Here is a 25,003-nt window from a genome sequence, read left to right as displayed (position 1 = left end):
TTGAGGTGTGACATTTAAGCATTAGCCCAGAGTGATTGTCAGACTAATCATCTGGCCGTGGAAGTAGGAAAGTTGTTTCCGAACAACGTAAAAATCCTTACGTTCTTTATCTGCTTTCAGTTATTCATTTGCTTGTGCTTATACAATTTTCAACTGAACTGAACTAACTGAAAAGAGTAACTAAGGATTTAACAAGTGACAGCCCGTTTCTAAAGGCTATTCGCATTAAGTTTAAATTTCACTGCTGAGTTATTAATCTTACTGACAACTCAACTGATAGTCAGGAAGATTAATAACTCTACTCTGTTTTACAAACTTGGTGAGGAGCAATATATGCAGAGTAGGGAGAGAGTACAAATCAGGGGAATCACTCTCATCAGAGGAACCGTATGGGTCAGAAGAACCATTTTTACCAGAAGGATTTCACCCATCAGAGGAATGACTCTAGCCAGAGGAGTCATCCACACCAGAGGAGTCATTCTTGACAGAGGAGCCCTCTTAACCAGAGGAGTCATCCGCACCAGAGAAGTCATTCCTGACAGAGGAGCCCTCTTTTCCAGAGGAGTCATCCGCGCCAGAGATGTCAACATCACCAGAGAAAACGCCTTCGCCAGAGAAGATATTTCCATCAGAGGAGCCAATAAACGCGCGGGAAGGTCTCCCGCGTATTATCGGAATTACCATTGTACCCTTCCGTCACACAAGACGCATGCACCGAAGATGTTTTTACCATTTTACCCCTCTGCTTGTAAATCTATAAATAGGGCCCGAGCTCGTGTATTATTTTTTACGCTATCTCATATTTTCAAATACAACTGATATTTTCTCCTTTCGTGCAAGATTTCCGATTGTTCTTTACTCCGTCTTCTTCCAGTCATTACACTAGGTATAGTTCATGGTTTTTCTCCATAGTTTTAGGTGTTGGTTTCATTAAACACCAACTGGCGCCGTCTGTGGGAAACAATGGGCTAAGGCGTGAGAATTCCACCCCCTGCGTATGCAGATCCGGAATCGTCGCCGGATTTGCATGCGTAGGTCCCAATTACGCCATCATTCGGATGTTTCAAGTTATTGTAGATCAGTTTTTATGTTTTCGTGCAAATTTACTTACAAGTTCGGGAGATCTACGTTCAATTGTGTTTTTGTGCATGGGGAAAAGGTGGCGACGGTTATAAATTATGAATTAGGGAAAATTTACGTTTCTTCACTGTGGATCGGGGTAATTATGGGCAAACGTGAGTTTCCTTTGGAGAATGGAGAGATTATTCGTAGATCTAACGGTTTTTATCGGTGAATTATGGAATTTTGGCTCTGTTTTTGCTTAATGATGGGCTCTGTATTGGGGATTTGTGGGTTTGCAGCGATAGGATGTTAGTTAGCACTCCATTTTGGTTATGATTGGGCTTGCGTGGTTGATCTGTGAGTGTTTTTTTGTTCGCGGATGGTGCTTATCAGTATTTTCCATGTTTTTATGGTTAATCCTCGTGTTTTATCGGTGGATCGGGGAATAGTGTTTTGTTTTCGTTATGATGAGGCTGATACTGTTAATTTACTGGTATTTTTCATTTAAGAAGGATGTTTATCAGTGTTTCCATGGTTTCTATGGTTAGTCTTCGTTGTGCTTGGGCTCGTGTGGTTAAATCTGTGGGTCTTCTTCGTTTGAGGCTTGATAATTACCGTTACTTCCTTTGCCTGGACGACAAATCTTCGTTCTATATCGTTGGATCGGAGTTAATGCCCTGTTTTTGTTATGTTGGCTCTGTGCTGAGGGTTTATAGACGTTTTTCGTTTAAGGGAGGGGGTTTATGGGTGTTTTCCGTGATTTTCGTGGTTAATCTTCGATTTCGGTGATTGAATTGGGAGGTTATGCTCTGATCCTGATGTATTGGAGTTCTTTGTTGCGGATCTGTGGGTTTTTGTGGTTAATCGTCGATGTCGAGAGTATTTATTGTCGTTGATACAAGAGTTTTACCTCAATAATATGATGATTAAACACTTTGTCTTAGTTATGGTGAGATCCGTATTGTTGTTTTGTGAATGATCTTCACTTATGGGAAACGATTATTCATGATTCTCCATGTTTTCCTTGACTAATCTTCGAATTATTAGCTTCGTCTCTTACATAATTCCTTTTCTTATCATGTCAATGCAATCGTGCTAACATATCTTCTGGTGGTAGCTCTGCTTGTATTTATCTCTGGGTATTTTGCGTCTGTTGAAGTTTTATTGAGGGCTCTGCTTTCTCAATCTATACTCTGGGTTTATTTCCCCGAGTGTAGAATTACTTGGAAGGGAATTTTTTAACGGTCTCTGCACCGGAAGCCGGGATTTCTTATTGGATTTCTTACATTGGGACTCCAATCGGTAATAAGGGGTTTATTCTTTCGTAGTTAGAATGGTTTCTCACTTTGCTTATGTGTAGGTACCATGGGATCATCAGATGCTCACCGCAACTTAGAAAGGGAGTTCGACTCCGCTGCTCTCACCACTGAGGTGCCACCTTCGCTGTTCCCTGGCCTACAGGGCAATGCTACCTTCACTGCCCCACCAGGGTTTCAGGCTATCCCCGCCACGCCGTTGACAGGGTTGAATGCAAGTCTCCAGAGATCTGCTCTGGTGACTCCAGGATCTGACATGCCATGCTTAACTCCCGCGTCTGGAGCGGGACAAATCACGTTTGGATCGATGGAACAGATGATGGCGCTGCTTCACTATTCCGCTGTGCGTCAGGCACTAGGAACTCCCATGTTGTCCACTGTTCCCACTGTAGCTCCACTGGTGGAAACGGCTACTCTGCAGGGCGCTGAGGCCCCACCTCCCGCTGCTCAGGAGGTAAACACTTTAGCAATCAGCAAACAAGCTGCGATGCCTCTGGAAGTGCAAGGGGACCCGGCTGACAGGGAAGTGGAAAGAAGACCAGAGGGGAGTCGGATCAGACTCAACAGTGTTGTGAGAAAGGAGAGGGTTGACGAGTCTGATAGTCAATCCGTCTCCTTGGTGTTCGAAGAAGAGAGACCGAGGGAGAAAGCTCGGCTAAAAAACTAAGTGTCTCAGCTGAAACATCAACTCCAGGATCTGGAGGAATCACTGAGGGAGAAATCCCGAAGGGAGGACAGGGAACAAAGGTCAGGAAAATCGCACCGGGTGGAGAAGTCCCATCGATCGGAAAAATCGCGCTACACAGAGAGGTCAGAGGAAAGAGAGCCGGAGTATTCCTCTGGCAGACATGAATATAGAGTCCACAAGCGCCACGCTCATGAAGTACCCAGGGACAGGAGGGAACAGGGGAGGCATAAGGGGGACAAGAGAGCTAAGACATCGAGGTTCCACCCGATCAACAACCGCAGTCCTTTCTCAGACGATATTTTGGCAGATGCCTTACCTAGAAGCTACAAGCCCATCTCACTGGATTACGATGGCACTACCGATCCGGAGGTACACCTCAATCGGTTTGAAGGGTTGGTTACGTTGCACATGTACACGGAGGGCATCAAATGCCGGATCTTCTCCACTACCCTTACTGGACCAGCTCAGTTATGGTTTGGGACGCTGCCCCCAAATTCCATTCACTCTTTCGAAGAATTACAGACTCGTTTTTTGCGTCAATTCGCGAGTTCACGGAGGGTAGGGAAGTCAGCCCTTTCGCTGATGGATATTAAGCAGGAGCAGGGAGAAACGCTTCGGGAGTACACAGCAAGGTTTAACCTTGCCGCTCTGGAGGTGCCAGAGGCAGAATCGCAAATTAAAAACTGCGCCTATGTCAGAGGACTCAGGCCAGGGATCTTTTTTGACGAATTACAAATTCGACCAGCAAGGGATTTTGATGACATCATGGCAAGGCTGCCGGGTTATCTACAATTGGAGGATGCCAAAATGGCGAGGAAGGTGGAAAATGAGAAACACAGGGTCAAGAAAGCTGAGGAAGCACCCGAAAGACAAAGACATCAAGATAGGGCTCCATTCAGAGGGTTACCTCCGAGAGTACTCCCACCCCAGGGAGGAATGCCGCCCCAACAACAGCGCACTGTAAATGAGGTTACGCGGTTTACCGAATACACGCCCTTGATTAAACCACAAGAAGAAATTTTTCATCTGATAAAGGATCAGCCGTTCTTTAGGGCACCGGGGACCTACCGGACTGGGCCGCCACAGGAAGGGCCTAACAATAAGTTGTGTGAATATCACAATTCCTTCGGGCATTACACGAAATATTGTGGACACCTTAAGCACCAATTGGAGTTATTGGTGCGCCAGGGATGTCTCGACCACTTCATTGACAGGGGAAATGAAGGTCAGAGGAGGACTGATCAGAGGGATCAGCGGGATCAGAGAGATCAGCGAGATCAGAGGGATCAAAGAAATAACCGGGATCAGCGACGAGAGCAGGGGAACAACAACAGAGATCGCAGGCTCGATGATAACCAGGATAATCGCAGAGAAGGGGCAGACAGACAAAATCTTCCTCCCCCCCCCGTATAGAAGGGAAGTTCACATGATTTGTGGGGAAAACGGGATGCCCACATCAAATAGGGCTAAAAAGCAGGTCGTCAGAGCAGTCAAAACAGGGTATTATCCTAAAAGGGTCATGGAAGTCACCAGCGCGGCAGAGGAGCCGGCAATCACTTTTGGAGCAGAGGATATACGCACATTAATGTATCCGCATGATGATGCGCTGGTCATCACGGCGGACATTGCCGGCTGTATTATTCACCGTATTTTCGTGGATTCGGGCAGCGCTGTAAACATCTTGTACAAGGAATGTCTCCAAAATATGGGAATTAACGCTCATGTGGAGCCGACAAATGCTCCTCTGTTTGGGTTTGGAGGAGAGATGGTCATGCCCCTGGGGTATGTAGAGTTGCCGTTGATTCTTGGCAGTACAGTGGCGGGCAACAAAACAAGGATGGTACGTTTCTTAGTGGTGGATATGCCTAAACCCTCGTACAATGTCATACTTGGCCGGCCCGCCTTGACGGCGTTCAAGGCGGTTATCTCTTTGTTTCACCTAAAAATGAAGTTTCCAATCGAGGGTGGAAGAGTGGGAGAAGTTTGTGGCGATCAGACGACATCAAAAGCATGCCACGTGCAAATGCTCACACAGTCAGCAGGGCAGAAAAGGGAAAGATGGACAGAGGGGGCGAATGCCCGGAAAAGGGGGAAAGTGGGCGAGGTGCATGCCCCAGCAGAGGAGCGCCAAGAGTTGGCGGATTTATTAAAAGACAGAGACTCCACAGAGAAAACCGCGCTGGTGTCCACTAGCGATGTTTGCAATATGATAGAGTTATTTCCAGGGAAAGAGGGTTTCCAGACTAAGATTGGATCGGCCATGAGTGATCAAGTCAGAGAAGAGCTCATTGGTTGTCTCCGGCGAAATGCGGATGTGTTCGCTTTCAGCACCGCAGATTTGAAGGGAATCGATAGAGGGTTGGCGGAGCATTGCCTCAACGTGGACCCTAAGGTCAAGCCAGTAAAGCAACGGACAAGGAATTTTGGGGCTGAAAAGGACGCTGCCATCAGAGAGCAGGTCTATGAACTATTGAAAGCTGGGCATATTGTGGAAGTGCAATACCCAGAGTGGATCTCAAACGCAGTGATGGTACCCAAGAAGACAAACACCTGGAGGATGTGTGTGGACTTCCGAGATTTAAACGCCGCTTGTCCGAAGGACCACTATCCTCTGCCGAGGATTGACCAATTGGTGGACTCCACTTCAGGATGTGCCTTATTATCCATGATGGATGCGTACCAAGGGTATCATCAGGTAAAGATGAACAGGGGAGACATCGCCAAAACGGCCTTTGCCGTCTGTTGTGGCGTATATGGGTGGAAGAGTATGCCGTTCGGTCTGAAGAATGCAGGAGCCACATATCAGCGGATGATGGAGAAAATTTTCAAAAAACAGCTTGCTAAGAATATCTCAGTATACGTAGACGATATGCTCGTACGGAGTAACAGGGCAGAGGACCATGTGTCGGATCTGGAAGAAATCTTCACAGTAGTCAGGGATCACAGACTCATGTTGAACCCAGCAAAGTGCACTTTTGGGGTCACAACAGGGAAATTCTTGGGGTATAAAGTCACACCAGCAGGGATTGAGGTCAACGCCGACAAGGTCAAAGCTATTTTGGAAATGACACCGCCTAGAGGAATCAAGGAGGTGCAGACTCTGAACGGGCGTATCACTGCCCTAAGCAGGTTTATATCGAGATCGGCAGAACGGAGCATGCCGTTTTTCAAAGTACTGAGGAAGGGAACCAAGTTTTTGTGGACAGAGGAATGCCGCGCAGCATTTGAGGATCTTAAAGTATACCTAGCGAAACTCCCAACCCTGACCAAGCCGGTCCCGGGAGAAACGTTGTATTTATACATAGCTATGGGGGAGGAGTCAATCAGCTCTGTGCTAATCAGAGAGGAAGGAAGTCATCAGAGACCTATCTATTTTGTCAGCAGAATTATTCAGGGCCCTGAGCTCAACTACACAGAGATCGAGAAGGCGGCTCTGGCGGTCATGATCACGGCAAGAAAGCTGAGGCCTTATTTCCTTTCACATCGAGTGGTGGTACGCACGTCTTTACCTTTTAAACAAGTTTTGGGGCGCGCGGATTTGTCGGGAAGAATGGTCAAATGGGCTGTGGAACTAGGGGAATATGATGTAGAGTACGAGCCACGAACGGCGATCAAGGCGCAGGCATTGGCAGACTTCATACAAGAAACAACTCGTCGTCCCATACCAGAGTTCTGGGTGGCTTATGTGGATGGGTCAGTGACAAAAGAGGGGTGCGGAATCGGGGTTTATATTACTTCGCCAGGTTATGGGACATACCAGTTCGCCATCAAATTCACCTGTCGGTTATCTAACAATGAGGCGGAGTATGAGGCCGTGGTCAGAGGGGCTCATATCCTATCAGAGCTTAAAGCTGAGTGTGTTATTATAAAAACAGACTCCCAGCTGGTTGCACAACAGTTCTCGGGAAGTTATAATATCAAGGATCAGAGGATGAAGGCGTACCATACAAAAATCAGCGGAATGAAAGAAAAGTTCATGGAATTCAAGCTCGAGCAGATTTCACGGGAGGAGAATACAAAAGCGGATCTACTAGCACGAATGGCTAGCGCGGTGGAGCAAACTTGGAGTGATGAAATTATTCTACTCTGTGATACCAGAGAGATGGAAACTTCGCAGGTATTCTCGGTAGAGATCAGAGATGATTGGCGGGCTCCGATTATACACTTTCTGAAGACAGGGGAACGACTAAGCAGAGAATCCAACCAAAGGGCCCGCTATGAAAATTACTGCCTAATCAATGATCAACTCTTCAAAAGATCCTTTACTCAACCTCTGCTAAAATGTTTATCGCCAGAGGAAGCTAACTTTGCTCTGAAAGAGATTCATGCAGGTTGCTGCGGCGGGCACACCGGATTTCGAGACCTTGTACGCAAGATCATTCGGGCAGGTTTTTATTGGCCTCACATTAACCAGGAAGCCAGAGAATTTGTCCGCAAGTGTGAAGCTTGCCAGCGGCATGCCGGGAAAATCAACATACCAGGGGAGCCCATGGGTGTAATGTACGCTGCTTGTCCGTTTGATAAATGGGGCATTGATATAGTTGGGAAGCTGCCTACAGCACCTGGAGGGAAATGCTTTCTCATTGTGGCAGTGGACTATTTTTCCAAATGGGTCGAAGCTGAGGCCGTGAGCAAGATCGATGAAGTCACAGTGGAACGTTTTATCTGGAGGAATATCTGTTGCAGATTCGGAGTGCCACGCATCATCGTGTCTGATAATGGGACTCAATTTACAGGGCAACGGGTTACGGACTTCTGCGATCGAATGGATATCACACAGCGGTTTGTCTCGGTGGCTCATCCACAGGCAAATGGACAAGTGGAATTGGCTAATAGGACCATATGTGAGGGCATCAAGAAGAGGCTAAATCAGAGCAGAGGGAAGTGGGTGGAGGAGCTGGATACCGTTCTTTGGGCTTACCGAACTAGTCCAAAAACGGCGACAGGGGAAGCACCATTCACACTGGTGTATGGATCCAATGCGGTGATACCAGCAGAGGCACGACTAGAATCATACCGGATCACCACGTATGATACTGAGCACAATGAGGAGCTCCGCCGAGCAGAGCTGGACTTGGTGGAGGCACAGAGGGAGGAAGCCCGGGTCAGAGCGGCCAAGTACAAAGGCATTATCAAAGCAGGATATGACAAGAGAGTCAGAGTGAGGAAATTGGCCAAGGGTGATTTGGTTCTCAAACGAGCTGATGCGTTGAAGGCGGTGGGCAAGTTCGAAGCCAATTGGGAAGGGCCATACATCATCACAGAGGTCTTGGGAGGCGGTGCATACATACTGTCGGATTCAGACGGCAGAGCTCTCCCCAGGCCATGGAATATAAACACACTTAAAAAGTTCTATGTATAACTGCTTCTTAGCAGGAATGACCGCTTTGTAGACCGGATACTCTTTTTCCCCACAGGGGTTTTAACGAGGTTCGGGGCCATAATATCAATAAAACAGATATGTGGTTCTAGGGAATTCCCTGGTGTCGTTTTATTTACTTTATTTATCATTTTCTTACATTACATATGCTACTTAACATGTTCGTGCAGAGCACTGCACATGTCACCAGAGGGGGGAGTAGGGTGTATACCCATAATCCTCAATTTTTAAATTCAAAATGCAAACTGCTTCTTAGCAGGACAAGGGAGAAACAAATACAAAAACTGCTTCTTAGCAGGTCAAAGGGAAAGCAGGCATCAGGGATGGACGTCTCTTCTTCCATGATCCAACACTCTGAGTTCTTCTTCGTGGCTGGGACACGCTCACCTCTCAGATCTACTTCAACTCCACTTTGTGTCTGCAGAATACCAAGAAAAACAACAAGTCAAAATGCCAAAAAGAAAGAATACAGAGGAGGAACAAACCAAAGGCCAGATCTGAGGAACCAACGCTCAGATCCGGAAACCCAACGCCCAGATCTGGGAAATCAACGGCTAGATCTGAGAAGCCTGGTTATAAAACACTCAAGCAAGGGAACTCCACTCGTTACAACCACAAAGTTAGAGATCTACACCAGAAGCACAGGGGAAAAGGCGGAGCCCTCAGGGATGTGAGTGTTTAGAGGGGAAATTCCCTTACCTGAGTGCCTTACAACCGATCTAGGGAGGCAAAACATCAACAGAATCCAGGGTTGGAAGGATCGGAAGAGGATATATATAGAGGCGATTCTGGGCTTAAGAAATGGGCTAAGGGATAATGGGCCCGCATGAGCTTATGGGCCGGAGAAGGGTGTAAGAAATAATTGGGCCAACATGATTCATAACAGAGTATTGCACATGTCACCAGAGGGGGGAGTAGGGTGTATACCCGTAGGTCCCAATTTTTAAATTCAAAAATCGCTTCTCAGCAAGACTAGGGCAAATCAGAGGAATTACGCTCCACCAGAGCAGAAGGGTCACGCTCAACCAGAACAGAAGGGTTGCTGACAATCGTAAGCCGCGAAAGTTGGTTGTGCCACTCGGGCCCTCCATGCTCCGCGCAGAGGTTGCTGACAATCGTAAGCCGCGAAAGTTGGTTGTGCCACTCGGGCCCTCCATGCTCCGCGCAGAGGTTGCTGACAATCGTAAGCCGCGAAAGTTGGTTGTGCCACTCGGGCCCTCCATGCTCCGCGCAGAGGTTGCTGACAATCGTAAGCCGCGAAAGTTGGTTGTGCCATTCGGGCCTTCCATGCTCCGCGCAGAGATAGCACTTAATCGTAAGCCGCGAAAGTTGGTTGCACCCCCCGGGTTTTCCATGCTCCGCGCAGAGGTTGCTTTAACCGTAAGCCACGAAAGTTGGTCACACCCCCCGGGTTTTCCATGCTTCGTGCAGGGTGTTCTTTCAATCGTAAGCCGCGAAAGTTGGTCGTGCCATTCGGGCCCTCCATGCTCCGCGCAGAGATAGCACTTAATCATAAGCCGCGAAAGTTGGTTGCACCCCCCGGGTTTTCCATGCTCCGCGCAGAGGTTGCATTTAACCATAAGCCATGGAAGGTGGTGAGCACCCCCTGGGTCTGCCAAGCTCCGTGCAGGGTGATCGCTTAACCATAAGCCACGAAAGGAGGCGTGCACCCCCCGGGTCTGCCAAACTTCGTGCAGGGTGATCCTTTAACCATAAGCCACGAAAGTTGGTCGCACCCCCCGGGTCTTCCATGCTCCGTGCAGGGGGTTACTATTCAATCGTAAGCTGTGAAAGTTGGTCGTGCCATTCGGGCCCTCCATGCTCCGCGCAGAGATTGCACTTAATCATAAGCCGCGAAAGTTGGTTACACCCCCCGGGTCCTCCATGCTCCGCGCAGAGGTTGCATTTAACCATAAGCCATGGAAGGTGGTGTGCACCCCCCCGGGTTTGCCAAGCTCCATGCAGGGTGTCCCTGTCAATCGTAAGCCGCGAAAGTTGGTTGTGCCGCCCGGGCCCTCCATGCTCCGCGCAGAGATAGCATTTAATCGTAAGCCGTGAAAGTTGGTCGTGCCACCCGGGCCTTCCATGCTCCACGCAGAGGGTTACTATTTAATCGTAAGCCGTGAAAGTTGGTCGTGCCACCCGGGCCTTCCATGCTCCACGCAGAGGGTTACTATTTAATCGTAAGCCGCAAAAGTTGGTTGCACCCTCCGGGTCTTCCATGCTCCGCGCAGAGTGCTCAAGCTCGAATGGGAAGCAGCTTGGATGGGAAGCAGCGCGGATGGGAAGCAGCTTGGATGGGAAGCACGAAATCGCCAGCAAAGAAATCAACCAAATCCTCGTCAGAGGAGGCGGTGAAATCCTTTCCAGAGGAATCAACCAAATCCTCGTCAGAGGAAGCGGTGAAATCTTTTTCAGAAGAATCAACCAAATCCTCGTCAGAGGAGGCGGTGAAATCCTTCCTAGAAGAGTTAACCAAATCCTCGCCAGAGGAGTCATCACCATCCTCGACAGAGGAGCCATCACAATCCTCGCCCGAGGAGTCATCACCATCCTCGCCCGAGGAGTCATCACCATCCTCGCCAGAGGGGTCATCACAATCCTCGCCAGAGGAGTCATCACAATCCTCGCCAGAGGGGTCATCACAATCCTCGCCAGAGGAGTCATCACAATCCTCGCCAGAGGAGTCATCTCAATCCTCGCCAGAGGAGTCGTCACAATCCTCGCCAGAGGAGTCATCACGATCCTCGCCAGAGGAGTCATCTCAATCCGCAGAAGAGGAGTCATTACAAGAAATTAAAGCAATTCCAAGGGAGGGGATCAGAGAAGCATCAACAACAATCATAACAAGCCAATTCAAATCAACAGGGGAAAAACGGAAATATAAACCCCACCTCAACAGGCAGCGAAAACAACACAAATAACAGAGATAAAAGAAGCAAGGAGGGGAACGAAATTTCATTAAAACATGCCCAAGAGGCAAAGATGTACATCAAAAACCGGCGGTAAGTGTTCAGTTGGTACAAATTAAAGAGTTACAAAATTTTCCTTTTGATAAAGTCAGGAGTAAAAGGGGGAACATCAAGAGGGAGGAACAGAAGCAGCTTGAGCAGCAGCAGAGGAGACAAGAGCAGAGGCAGATGAAATTAGGGGAGGAACACCACTGGCAGAAGCATGGCCAGAAACGGCTTTCTCTGTGAACACGGGCAACGGGCCAGTTTCCTTCACTTGAGGAAGACGAACTCCCAAATCCAACAACTTTGCAGCCTCTTGCACATACAGATCCTCATTTTGGTACAGGTCGAACAGCTGTCCCACCGCAGCGGGGGAAGGGGCAGAGTCGGTGAAGACAGAAGCCGCTAAGTCAGAGGGCAGGGGAGGCTCCAGGCCGAATTGGGAAAATGTTCGGGAGCTCTCGCCAGAAGGATCCCGCAGCCGGTTCACAAAGCGCGCCAAGGAAGCAGAGAACGCAGGTGCATACACAGGAGTGGAGGGCAGCGAGTCAGATCCAATCCCAAGAGAAAAATAGGGAATGGCCTTCTCTAGTACTGGGTACCACCACTCTGGCTTCTCTGGAGAATGCGCAGGGATCCCCATCCGCTTATTTATCTCCTCATCCTGGAGGTTATCCATCAGGGCTCTGAAATTCAAAGTGGCAAGTTGCTCTGGGGTGGCCCCCGCCATCTCCAGTGCCTTGGAAGCTGTTTGCTCTATCACATAAGCAAAGAGGGGTCCAAAATCCGCCAAGTATTCGGGAGTCTTTTTGAAAGCCTCCAGAGTGCCTTCCAGCATCAACCCCAGGAAATGTTGACCCCGCGGAGACAAAAAATACTCCAGGCGTTGATCTCGAGCCCCCAGGACGAACGCGCGGTTCTGAGCTTCCACAAGTATCCTTTTCCAGCCCCGCCTGGCTTCCTCGTAGTCTCTTTCATAACTAGCTTTGAACCTGGCCAGGCATTCATGGCCCTCTTTTGTGGCCCTCGATAATTCGGAGGCCAAGGACGCTCTCTCCACCTCCACCTGAGCTAATTTAGCTTTCAACTCAACAACCTCCGCCTCAGCCTTGCTCAAGCGCTCCACAACTCCAGCAACAACATCATCGCGCTTGGCGACCTCTACCTGCTCTTTTTCTCTTTCCTTCTCTGCCATATCATAGTCATGGATGCACTTAACGGCACCCCATAACCGTGACTCTACCTGCAAGCAAACAGAAGGGGGCCCAACAGAACAATAGAGAGGTTAGTAACTCGAATTTTTTATGGCAAAGATATAATATGCAGGGTACCTGAAGAGCCAGCTGGCATAGCTGAGTAGCCAGAGACGCCCGAGACAAATTCTCCACTTTCTCCTGGTCCTCCGAGTGGACACGAGCTAGCAGCGCATTAACTAATGCCTTACCCGATAAACTCGAAATGGGCCCAGGAACAAGATCCTCTGACTCAGCAGCCGAGGGCACCACAGCTTTGCCCTTACCCTTTCCACCGGCAGAGGGGAGAACCTTGGAACCACCAGCTGACTTCTTCGCTGGCCCTTTGCCCTTGTCCCCAGCAGGAGTGAGAATCTTCACACCACCAGCAGACCTCCTCGCTGGCTCTGAGGACTTGCCAGCCTTTTTGTCACGACCGGTCCTAATTAAGGATAATTAAGCCGGGGAAACCGTGACTAATGGAGGGAGATTAGAAGCGGGGTAGAAAGGGAAATAATCAAACAAGAAAGGATCACATTTCATCATTTAACAAAAGGAATATTTATAATATAATAGAAGTTTAGTCGTATAGACTCAAATAACTAGTAAGTTCAGATATCTCTGACTTAGCCAAATAAACATAAAACTTCTGAGTACGCAGCGGAATAAGGTTCTGATTACATGTATGAAGACATGTAACCCTAGAGTTCATTAATACATAATAAGACAAAAGAATCTTGCTCGTCACTTCATCACCATCGGCAGCTGCTCAACCTGCACATTTAGAAATATATGCAGGGCTGAGTACAAAAGTACTCAGTGGGCACATATGCCTACTATGAAATATAACATGCTTCGTAAAGTTGTAAATTGTCATGCCATCATAAACAGTACAGCAAGGGAGTTTTTTTCGCTAAAAAGGCCCAAGCTTACTAAATTCATTTGTGATTCTTAAAGTTCGTCTGCAGACTAAGTTCTCTTGTAATCTATCATATCTGGAACTGTGTGCCGGAGAGGTGGCCACCTCTCACGGTCACTTGACCGGCCAACCCGCTAGATGACTCACGGTCACTGGTGTACACTAGCCCTGGCAGGATAGCTATCAACTGCTCAAGACCCGAATTCGATTACATGATAAAAGTCACATCAGATAGATATCATACTGAAATTAAAACATTTTATGGCAAGACAATATTTGAAATAACTTCAATTAATTTAGTCATGAAATAACTTGCTTGAACGTAACATTTAAACTCATTTGATATATATGAAAGTAATGCCCACCTGATATAAACTTTCTGTGGTACAGTAGTTCCTTGACTGATTATTAATCTCGTGCTTGACCTTTATTACGAGAATATAAATAAGATACTGCTCAAGTAAAATCCTCAAATAATGAGAATACAGAATTAACTATGCATGATCTATATGCATGAATTATTATTCTGAAATAATAATCAAGGAATTTCTATTGTTAATCCAAGCTATCGGATTTAAACAAAAGCTAAGTCTCGTTTCATGAAGCCGGATAATTAATAAAAATTAATCCGTTCTCTTAGGGTGTTCTAATCCACCAATTAAATAAACCTCATTCCTCGTAGTCAATAGAAAATAAATAATACTTCAACTTATTCGCTTTATAACCTCATAATTAATCGGGCTTAATAAATAGGAACAAGTAATGTTATAAGATTAAATAATTAAAAGGCTCAACATAAGGTAACCTAATAATTAATTAAATAGAATTGGCTTGAATAATTAACATGAGAGGCCCGATTGAAAATAATTCATCGGCTCAAGTAATTAAATAAATCTTGTCTCCATAAATAATTTGATTAGCTGGGCTCAATTAAATAATTCAAACGAGGCCCAACGAAAATAATATAACAGCCCAATTAAAATAAAATAGATGGGCTTTAATTTAAATAAATTCGGCCCAATGAAATAATGTAATAACAGCCCATCTGAGTAAAATAAATAAATTCAAAGGCCCAATCAATAATTAAAATCGGCCCAAAATTAATAAATAATCCAGTCCAACTCAAGCCCACTGAAAATAAATAACAAAGCCCAATAAAATAATAACTAGGAGGCCCAAATTTTTCGGCCCAACTCAATTAAAATTTAGTCCATGTTAAATAAATAAAATCAGCCCAAATTCCATTTAAAAATCGGCCCATCACTTATTAAAAATCGGCCCATCACTTGGCCCAAAATAAGGAAATAACCCGGCCCAATGTAATGGCCCAACTCTCGGCCCAAACTCAAACCCACTCCCCAATCCCTAGCCTTTCTTTCTTCCTTTCCTCCCTCAAATCTGCGCCTCTCACGCACACACACATAGCTTCAGCGCCTCACTCTCCCTCTCTGCCTCTCGGCTCTCTCTTCACCTCTCTCACTCAGCCATCAGTCCCGCCGCCGCGGCTCCTTCCGGCGAGACAGCCGTCGACCGGCCTCCTTCCTTGGCAACGACGATAGGTACCGCCGCCGCCTCCCTCCATCTCTCTCTCGTCCTTCCGGCAACAGCAGCCAAGCCACCGTCGATCCCTCCGCCGCTGTAACTGGAAGGCCGGGAGATTCGCCGCCTCTTGTTCCCATAAAATCAGTCGCGCCTCCGCGGCCCTGAAATTTCGGCGAGATATCGCCGCCTGGGAGCGGCACCGTTCATCTCCCTCGTCCTCAGAATCTCCCTCCGTCGTCGAGCCCTAAGTTTTAGAAAAGGCAGAACGCCGTTGCCGAGCGTCCGCTGCTGCTGCGCTCGAGACTTCCGCCACTGTCGTCGCCACTGGACCGACGTGGTTCGTGTGTTGCCGTTTTGGGGAAGCCGCTGCTATCGTTTCGATCCACCACCGGCGCTGTGCAGTCGGCGAGTAGCGCTGTCGTTGACGACTAGGGGCGTCGCTGCCGGCGTCTGCTTGATTCGTCGCACCGTTGCCGCTGTTCTTGAGGTCCAGCGGCCAGCAGTGCAGCCCAACGTTCTTCTCTTCTAAAGTTAAGTCTATTTCATTCTACTATTGTATCTTGATTCATTTGCTTATGAAGTTAAGAAATCTCACTGTGTTTATAAAGTATAGTGAAGTATGCCTACAATTCGTTCCATCTCCTTAAGCACTTCATAGATGATCGATTATGCTATGATATAATGACAATATATGTGGCTTGAATGAGTTGAGAAAATGAACTGAAACAGTAGTATATACCTAGAAAATGATTAGAGGTTTGCCGTTGTTGCTGAGTTAAATAAGTTGATTGGATCTTGTTGAAGTTTGGCAAAATTTGAACTGCTCTATCTCTCACTCTTTCAAGTGTTAACTGGTATCAAATGATTGAATCTGAAAATGGTAGTACTTGTTGTTGTTTAATGAATACAGGTAAAATCATGGAAGAAGATGGAGAAGTTTAAGCCAAAGCTTACCTTGAAGTTGGCAGGACACTGGATGAGGATTTCTCCTCCTCCAAAAGCTTCCAAGTGCAGAATGAGGAGGATAGTGAATTGGAGGCTGATTAGCATTGATTTACGTTGCATAATTGTGTGATGAGTGGTGGGAAAAATGATGAGTGATGGGTGTTGGATTTGTATACTGAAAGCAAGAACTTTATGCTTGTATACAATGATTCCTGTTATTCACTATTCTTATCTCCTATCTGATTGTGTTCATGATTGCATATGTATGTTCTTTATCTCTGTATAAGTAGATTATATGGTGTGTTGTAGATCACAGAAGACCATATAATTGGAATAACCTTAAGAGATATAATTTGATCACAGCCGAAATAACTCTAGGACAAGTTATTGTTTTAGGCTGCAGTATAGATGGAAGTAGTTTGTCTTGGCTACTTGTCTATACTGGTACGTCATTACGTATTGATAGGACCACAGTTTGAGATGTATTCTTCTATCTGACTTAAGTGAAGAATCAAGATCTCGGTGACTTATAAATCTTAATACTAATAAGTATTCAGATATATATGTTAATTCGTATATCACTTTGACTTACTATGAGCGAGAGTTAAATACTAACTCGAGTACTCTGTATCTTGGGTGATAGCAGTTAATATATGATATTTGATTATCTGTATTAGTACCCGTATCCGGTATAGGATAATGACATCCCCTTAAGGAGCTCAATAAGGTTTATTACGCTAAACCCTGCAGGTTGATTAAGTTCAGGCGTAATAATAAAGATTGAGTGGTACTGCTTAAGGAATTATTAAGAGATTAATTAATTTAAGCTGTCAGAGCTCTAATTAATTAATGGATGTCGGATATTTTAAATACGGAGATTTAATAAGTCTAAATACAAGCCCCGACTCATCACCGGCAATAAAGGGGTAAGTCAGTATCGGTTCTCTAGTGGAATGAACTGATATTTATAAATTAATTATGGTCTGGGCTGACCATGGATGAATTAATTTATTTGAGGCCCATCTTTATTCCTTGTATCTGGTCCCTGGGCTGGCCCAATGTCTCCTAGCCCATGAAGACAGAATTTTCGGCCCTAGCACTGTAATTGGCGCCTCCTCCTTATCTCTGTATTATTAAATACAGCTGTCAGCTCTCAGGAAAATACACTGATAAAATATTAGGGTTTGAGAGCAGAGGGAGGCGCAGAAAATCGTGAGGTGCCATTCTGTCTTGGGAGTTCTCATAGCTCGTTGTCCATCCAACGTTGGGAATTGAGCGGGATACAGTCGAGAAGATCAGAGCTGGAGTCTGAATCATTCGACGCGATCATCAACCATCTGTGCATCCGTTTCTCAAGTAAGTTTTCCTAACACCTGTGTGCAGCTGTTAAATTCATAGGAGCATGTTAGGAATTAATCGTTGTATGGCAAATTAATAATAACCAAGAAACGATCATCGGGCAATCGGAACGTTAATTCAATTTAATATTCCTTCAATTGGTATCAGAGCCCAGGATTATTTTCTTGGCTCTATTATTAATTTGTGTACGATTAATAATATGCGTTGTTTTTTAACTGCTGTTGTTCTTCGTGATTCGTTGATTCGTGGGATACGTCGTTTGACGTTGTAATCGTTTTTCACCACGAGAAAATCCGTGGTTAGATTAGGATTTCAATTGTATTTGTTTTTTCCGTTGTAAATCTGTAAAATTGAAGAACGAGACGAGGACGACGACGAATCAACGACGAGGAAGGTGTAAGGACGAGCAACGGGCACGGAGCGAGCAAGGCCGCCGGCGCCAAGGGCTGCGCGCGCGCTGAGCGCCGCGCGCCTGGGCAGGCGCCGTGCGCCCTTGCTGCTGCTGCTCGATGCAAGGCGAGGCGGGCGGCTGCTGCTGTGCGGGTCGGGCAGGGAAGGAGGCTGCAGCCGGCAGGGGCTGTGCGCGCTCGGGGGCCGCGCCTGCGCGCTTCGCGCGCTGCGCGCCCAGCGGGCGGCGCACTGCCGCTGCTGCCGCTGCTGCTGTCCACGCCGGGATGCCTGCTGGAGCTGCTGCCGCTGGGAGCGCTGGAGCCCGCTGCTGCTGCTGGTGCGTTCGTGCGGTGGAGGGGCCGGGTGCTGGTGGCGCCGAGCGCTGCTGACCGGGCGGCTGCTCGCGCGGGTGGCCGGCGCCGGGCTGCTGCCGAGCGCGGGGCGGCTGTTTGGGAGATGGCCGCGGCGGCTAGGGTTTCCAAACCCTAGCTGCGATTGCTTCTCAAACCCTAGGGGGCCCAAACCCTAGCTTGACGGGCCCATGTGTTCGGGCCGAGTTTTATCTTCAGTTTTTGGGCTTGTTTTTCTATTTTATTTTGTAATAGAATAGATGTTGGGTTTCCACGAATGGATCACGAAGAATTTTAATTCTTTTATTACTGTTCTTTGCATGTCGTGGTTGTTAATCCCTTATGCTCTTTACCTGCTTTTTGCACGTCTTTGCTTGTTAATATTTGTTTATTAATTGCGCTTAGACGAGCATGTTAGTAGGTTTGCCGTTTTCTTAAGCATGTTTTAGAATTCTGCGAGCATGATTTACATGTTGCGTTCTAGAGAAGCATGTTTAGGTTTATGTGCTTGAGCATGAACAAACCTTTTGAAAGAAAAAGACTAAGCAGTTTAATAATTTTTATAGTAATTAAAAATTATTTTAGACCTCCACATGCGGTCTCTAGACAAAGTGATTAGCAATATGAGTAAACGTCCACCCAACGTGGCTTACTTCATATTTGTTTTTCATAAGTTTGTCAGAAGAGGTTTCTATAAAAAATATTTAAACCATTAAAGTAGTGGGAGTTATGCAGTAAACGTCCACCCAACGTGGCTTACTTGTGTAATTTTCACAAGTACTTTGGAGAATGGAATTAAATAAGATAACCAAGAAAATTAAATTGAAAGCGGCATGGTCCTAGTGAGTATGCTAATTTCGAGAATTTAATTTTCAAGGTTAAAATGTGGTCATTGCTTAGATATCATATCAAGTACAATGTACAACTCCCAAAGGAGTCCCTTCTTGATGATGATATGGTCTAGTTAAGGTGCCAACTATTAATTTCCTTTGTCAAAAAGGTTAAGTTGACATGGATGGAAATTAAATGACTAGGTAAATAGTCTGGTTGAGGAGTTCATGTGTAAACGTCCACCCAACGTGGCTTGCACATGGGATTCTTTGAGCCGTTGGAGGTTTCATTAATATTGTTTTATCAAAAGGTTACAATATTACTGTTACGAACTATGTGCGTTTCATGTTCTTACATGTTTATTTGTTTACTTTCAGATATGTCTATGTCTCCGATTATTAACATTCTAGCCAACAATCCTCTCACCGGTCCAAATTACACTGAATGGAAACGCCATATTATGTATATTCTTGACGCTGATGAGCACAGTTTTGTGCTTACCACTCCACGTCCCGCGGCCTTAACTGATGAGTCGACTGATGCGGAACGTGAGGCGCATAAAAGGTGGCACAAGTCGAATAATATGGCCAAGTGCTATATTATGATGACTATGTCGCAAAATTTGCAACTCCAGCATCAGGTCATGGATGACGCAGCGACCATCATGTTAAACCTCAGCGAGGTTTATGGGGAGTCCGAGAGGTCTGCTCGTTTTAACTTGATGAGAGAAATCTTATCTTGTAAAATGAGCGAGGGCAGCTCGGTGCACGATCATGTCATGCATATGACAAATCTGTTTGACAGGCTTGATCTGCTAGGAGGGGGTATCGAAGGCGAAGCCAAGGTCGATATCATCCTCAATACTCTCCCCAAGACTTTTGAGCATTTCCGTCTCAATGTCGTTATGAGCAAGGCCAACTATACTCTTAATGAGTTGTTGAATGCTCTAGTTTCGGCAGAGGGGGTCATGGGCACGCGCAATGGGAAAGAGGTCCTTGTTGCTGCCAAGGGATCTACTTCTTCGTCGAAAGGCGGGAAAAAGAAGTGGAAAGGTCCAAAGGGCAAGCATGACCATGAGGCTAGTGGGAGCGGTAAAGCCAAGGTTGATGGCCCTAGCGGCGGCGTGAACAAGCCGACAGCCAAGGGAAAGTGCTTCAAGTGCGGCAAGGTTGGGCATTGGAAGAAAGATTGTCCAGTGCTCAAGGCAAAGGGACAAGGTACGTCACAAGTTTTAGTAACAGAAACATGTTTAGCTTCGTTTTCTACTCATTCGTGGGTAGTGGATACGGGGGCAACTGACCATGTTTGTTACACCTTGCAGGGGTTCAACCCAACAAGGGAGCTGGCAAGTGATGAGATCACCATCTCCATGGGCAATGCGTCGAAGGTCGCAGCTGTTGCTATTGGAGATTTATCTTTATGTTTTGGTGATGACATTTTAGTTTTGAGAGATATTTTATATGTGCCGGAGTTTCGGCGGAACATAATTTCTGTTTCAAAGTTGTTTTTGAATGGATATTCTGTTACTTTTGATGGGGGTGTCTCTATCATGAGAGATAACAAGATTATTTGTTCTGGAATTTTGAACAACTCTCTCTATACTATTACATGTCCAATGAATAACTCTGTCCATGTTGCATCTACATCACAAATTCTTCCAAATCCTAATAAGAGAAAATATTACTCTCATGAACAATATACACATACTTGGCACCTAAGATTAGGCCACATCAATCTAAATAGGATCCAAAGGCTCGTTTCAAATGGAATCTTGAAAGACTTTCAAGCTGTGCCATTTAGAACCTGCGAATCCTGTATAGAGGGAAAGATGACGGCAAGGCCTTTTAAGGCAAAGGGGAATAGGGCCTCGGATGTGTTAGAATTGATTCACTCTGACTTGTGTGGACCGATGTCCACTAGAGCTCGTGGAGGATACGAGTACTTCGTCACTTTCATTGACGATTACTCAAGGTATGGGTATATTTACCTACTTCAACGCAAGTCTGAATGCTTTGAGAAATTCAAAGAATTCAAGGCGGAGGTGGAGAAGAGAACGGGTAAATCTATCAAGTCATTGCGGTCTGATCGCGGTGGCGAATACCTCGGGAACGAGTTTCTGCAATACTTGTCAGATCTTGGGATTACATCCCAATTGACTGCACCGGGTACTCCCCAACAGAACGGTGTAGCGGAGAGAAGAAACAGAACTCTTATGGAAATGGTACGATCTATGATGAGCTATGCATCATTGCCTATTTCGTTTTGGGGATATGCCTTGGAAACAGCGGTTTATTTGCTGAATCGGGTACCGTCCAAATCGGTTCCTAAAACTCCTATTGAGTTATGGTCAGGGCGTAAGCCCAGCTTGAATCATATAAAGATATGGGGTTGTCCTGCATACGTGCTAGACAAGGAAGCGAGGAAATTGGAGCCGAGATGCGAACTAATGCTGTTTATAGGATACCCTAAGGAAACGAAAGGTGGTTACTTTTACAATCCGAAGGATCAGAAAGTGGTTGTTAGCACCAACGCACGATTCTTGGAACACGATTATGAAAGTAATCACAAGTCTAAGTCCGAGATTGTCCTTCAAGAAATCGAAGGCAATGGACAGGCGATTCCATCACCCCAGCCAAGTGTGCAAGTGAATGCACCACAAGACCCTGCACAAACCATTGTCACAACTGTACCACCACCGCTTCGTCGTAGTGGGAGGGTTGTAGTTCAACCCGATCGATTTATGTTCTTGGGAGAATCTTCGGATCTACTCCCTGTTGATGAACAGAAGGATGTCGACCCTGATAACTATAGACAAGCGATGAAAGATCAAGATGCAGATTCTTGGTACGAGGCCATGGTTTCTGAAATAGAATCCATGGGTGCTATGGATGTATACGAGAAGACCGAACTACCAGATGGCTTCCTAGCTATAGGTAGTAGGTGGGTATACAAGAGAAAGAGAGATTCGGATGGCGAAGTCGCAGCTTTTAAAGCTAGACTGGTGGCGAAAGGTTATACCCAGGAACAGGGTATAGATTATGATGAGACCTTTTCGCCGGTTGCCATGCTTAAGTCTATCCGAATACTCCTTGCCATAGCAGCCCACATGAACCTTGAGATTTGGCAAATGGATGTCAAGACCGCTTTCCTAAACGGTTTCCTTGAAGAAGGAAGGGACATCTATATGCAGCAACCTGAAGGGTTTGTGAAGAAGGGCGAAGAGCATCTTGTGTGGAAGCTTAAGAAGTCCATTTATGGACTTAAGCAAGCTTCGAGGTCATGGAACAAACGTTTTGACGAGGTCATTAAATCCTATGGATTTACTCGTTGTGAGAACGAGAGTTGCGTGTACCGTTTAGATGCCAATGGTGACGTGGTTTTCCTTGCACTTTATGTAGATGATATCCTCCTCATTGGCAACAATGTTGAGCTATTATCGGACATAAAGAAGTGGTTATCCGAACAGTTTCAAATGAAAGACTTAGGAGATGCAGCGTACATCCTGGGGATCAAGGTCGTTCGTGATCGCCAGAAAAGGATGTTGAGCTTATCTCAAGCGTCTTACATTGATACTGTGATTGCTCGTTTTAGCATGCAGAATGCCAAGAAAGGCTTGCTACCTTTTAGACATGGCATTCCTCTGTCTAAGGACATGTGTCCTAAGACGCCTAGTGAGGTTGAGGAGATGAGGAAGATACCCTATGCTTCCGCCGTAGGTAGCCTCATGTATGCGATGCTCTGCACGAGACCTGATATTTGCTATGTCGTTGGCATGGTTGCAAGATATCAGTCGAACCCTGGACCAGGACACTGGACTGCGGTAAAGCATATTCTCAAGTACCTGAAGAGGACTCGAGATTATAGGCTAGTTTACCAGTCAGACAGTCTATTTCCTTTGGGTTACACCGATTCGGATTTCCAGGCTGACCGGGATGAGAAGAGATCTACCTCTGGTTATGTGTTTACCTTGGGAGGTGGAGCCGTATCATGGCGGAGTGCAAAGCAGAAGTGCATTGCAGACTCCACCATGGAAGCCGAGTATGTAGCTGCTTCGGAAGCTGCTAAGGAGGCTGTATGGTTCCGGAACTACCTCTTGGATCTAGGAGTGGTCCCTAATTTGCCTAAGAGTATCATAATTTATTGTGATAACTCGGGTGCAGTGGCAAATTCTAAGGAACCCAGGAGCCACAAGGCGTCAAAACACATAGAGAGAAAGTACCACATCATACGAGAAATCGTAAACAGAGGAGATGTACTAGTAGAGAAGATTGATACATTGGAGAACCTAGCTGATCCTTTCACGAAAAGCTTACCGCAAAAGACCTATGAGAAGCATGCTCGAGGGATGGGATTGCGGTTGATGCCACCCACTTAGAGAAAAACTTTCAGTATAAGTGGGAGAGATGAAGTGAAGTTTTGTAATAGCTAGTATTTAGACACATTGTATACTAAAAGTTTTGCTTTAGTATAAGTGGGAGATTGTTGGATTTGTATACTGAAAGCAAGAACTTTATGCTTGTATACAATGATTCCTGTTATTCACTATTCTTATCTCCTATCTGATTGTGTTCATGATTGCATATGTATGTTCTTTATCTCTGTATAAGTAGATTATATGGTGTGTTGTAGATCACAGAAGACCATATAATTGGAATAACCTTAAGAGATATAATTTGATCACAGCCGAAATAACTCTAGGACAAGTTATTGTTTTAGGCTGCAGTATAGATGGAAGTAGTTTGTCTTGGCTACTTGTCTATACTGGTACGTCATTACGTATTGATAGGACCACAGTTTGAGATGTATTCTTCTATCTGACTTAAGTGAAGAATCAAGATCTCGGTGACTTATAAATCTTAATACTAATAAGTATTCAGATATATATGTTAATTCGTATATCACTTTGACTTACTATGAGCGAGAGTTAAATACTAACTCGAGTACTCTGTATCTTGGGTGATAGCAGTTAATATATGATATTTGATTATCTGTATTAGTACCCGTATCCGGTATAGGATAATGACATCCCCTTAAGGAGCTCAATAAGGTTTATTACGCTAAACCCTGCAGGTTGATTAAGTTCAGGCGTAATAATAAAGATTGAGTGGTACTGCTTAAGGAATTATTAAGAGATTAATTAATTTAAGCTGTCAGAGCTCTAATTAATTAATGGATGTCGGATATTTTAAATACGGAGATTTAATAAGTCTAAATACAAGCCCCGACTCATCACCGGCAATAAAGGGGTAAGTCAGTATCGGTTCTCTAGTGGAATGAACTGATATTTATAAATTAATTATGGTCTGGGCTGACCATGGATGAATTAATTTATTTGAGGCCCATCTTTATTCCTTGTATCTGGTCCCTGGGCTGGCCCAATGTCTCCTAGCCCATGAAGACAGAATTTTCGGCCCTAGCACTGTAATTGGCGCCTCCTCCTTATCTCTGTATTATTAAATACAGCTGTCAGCTCTCAGGAAAATACACTGATAAAATATTAGGGTTTGAGAGCAGAGGGAGGCGCAGAAAATCGTGAGGTGCCATTCTGTCTTGGGAGTTCTCATAGCTCGTTGTCCATCCAACGTTGGGAATTGAGCGGGATACAGTCGAGAAGATCAGAGCTGGAGTCTGAATCATTCGACGCGATCATCAACCATCTGTGCATCCGTTTCTCAAGTAAGTTTTCCTAACACCTGTGTGCAGCTGTTAAATTCATAGGAGCATGTTAGGAATTAATCGTTGTATGGCAAATTAATAATAACCAAGAAACGATCATCGGGCAATCGGAACGTTAATTCAATTTAATATTCCTTCAATGGGGGAAAGTGGTTGGGAAAGAGTGAATGGTCGGGGTGAAAAATGAGTGGTGGGGAAAAGTGGTGGTCAAAGATTGATGGAAAGAAAAAGAGAAAAATAGAGAAGAATTAATGATGTATTTTCTATGTCTCGGTGATTCCGTAACTGAAATAAAATACTGGCTTCGATTCTGCTTGATACTGTATTTACATAAATCTCGATTTCGACATGTGATATCT

General features: G+C 45.6%; 1 protein-coding gene across 1 annotated transcript in view; it reads right to left on the bottom strand.

Moving 5' to 3' along the window:
• Nucleotides 1–11,527: 11,527 nt before the first annotated feature.
• Nucleotides 11,528–25,003, bottom strand: part of LOC131002747 (uncharacterized) — a 34,988-nt gene continuing 21,512 nt past the window's right edge. The window contains exons 2-3 of the mRNA XM_057929216.1: nucleotides 12,732–13,074; nucleotides 11,528–12,643 (exon numbers count right to left, since the gene is read on the bottom strand). Coding sequence (XP_057785199.1) covers nucleotides 11,528–12,643; nucleotides 12,732–13,074 — 1,459 coding nt within the window. The remainder of the gene's footprint in view (nucleotides 12,644–12,731; nucleotides 13,075–25,003) is intronic.

Source organism: Salvia miltiorrhiza, unplaced genomic scaffold (assembly GCF_028751815.1).
Source record: "Salvia miltiorrhiza cultivar Shanhuang (shh) unplaced genomic scaffold, IMPLAD_Smil_shh fragScaff_scaffold_178_2, whole genome shotgun sequence".
NCBI lineage: Eukaryota > Viridiplantae > Streptophyta > Magnoliopsida > Lamiales > Lamiaceae > Salvia > Salvia miltiorrhiza.
This window is presented reverse-complemented; position numbering and strand designations above follow the sequence as displayed.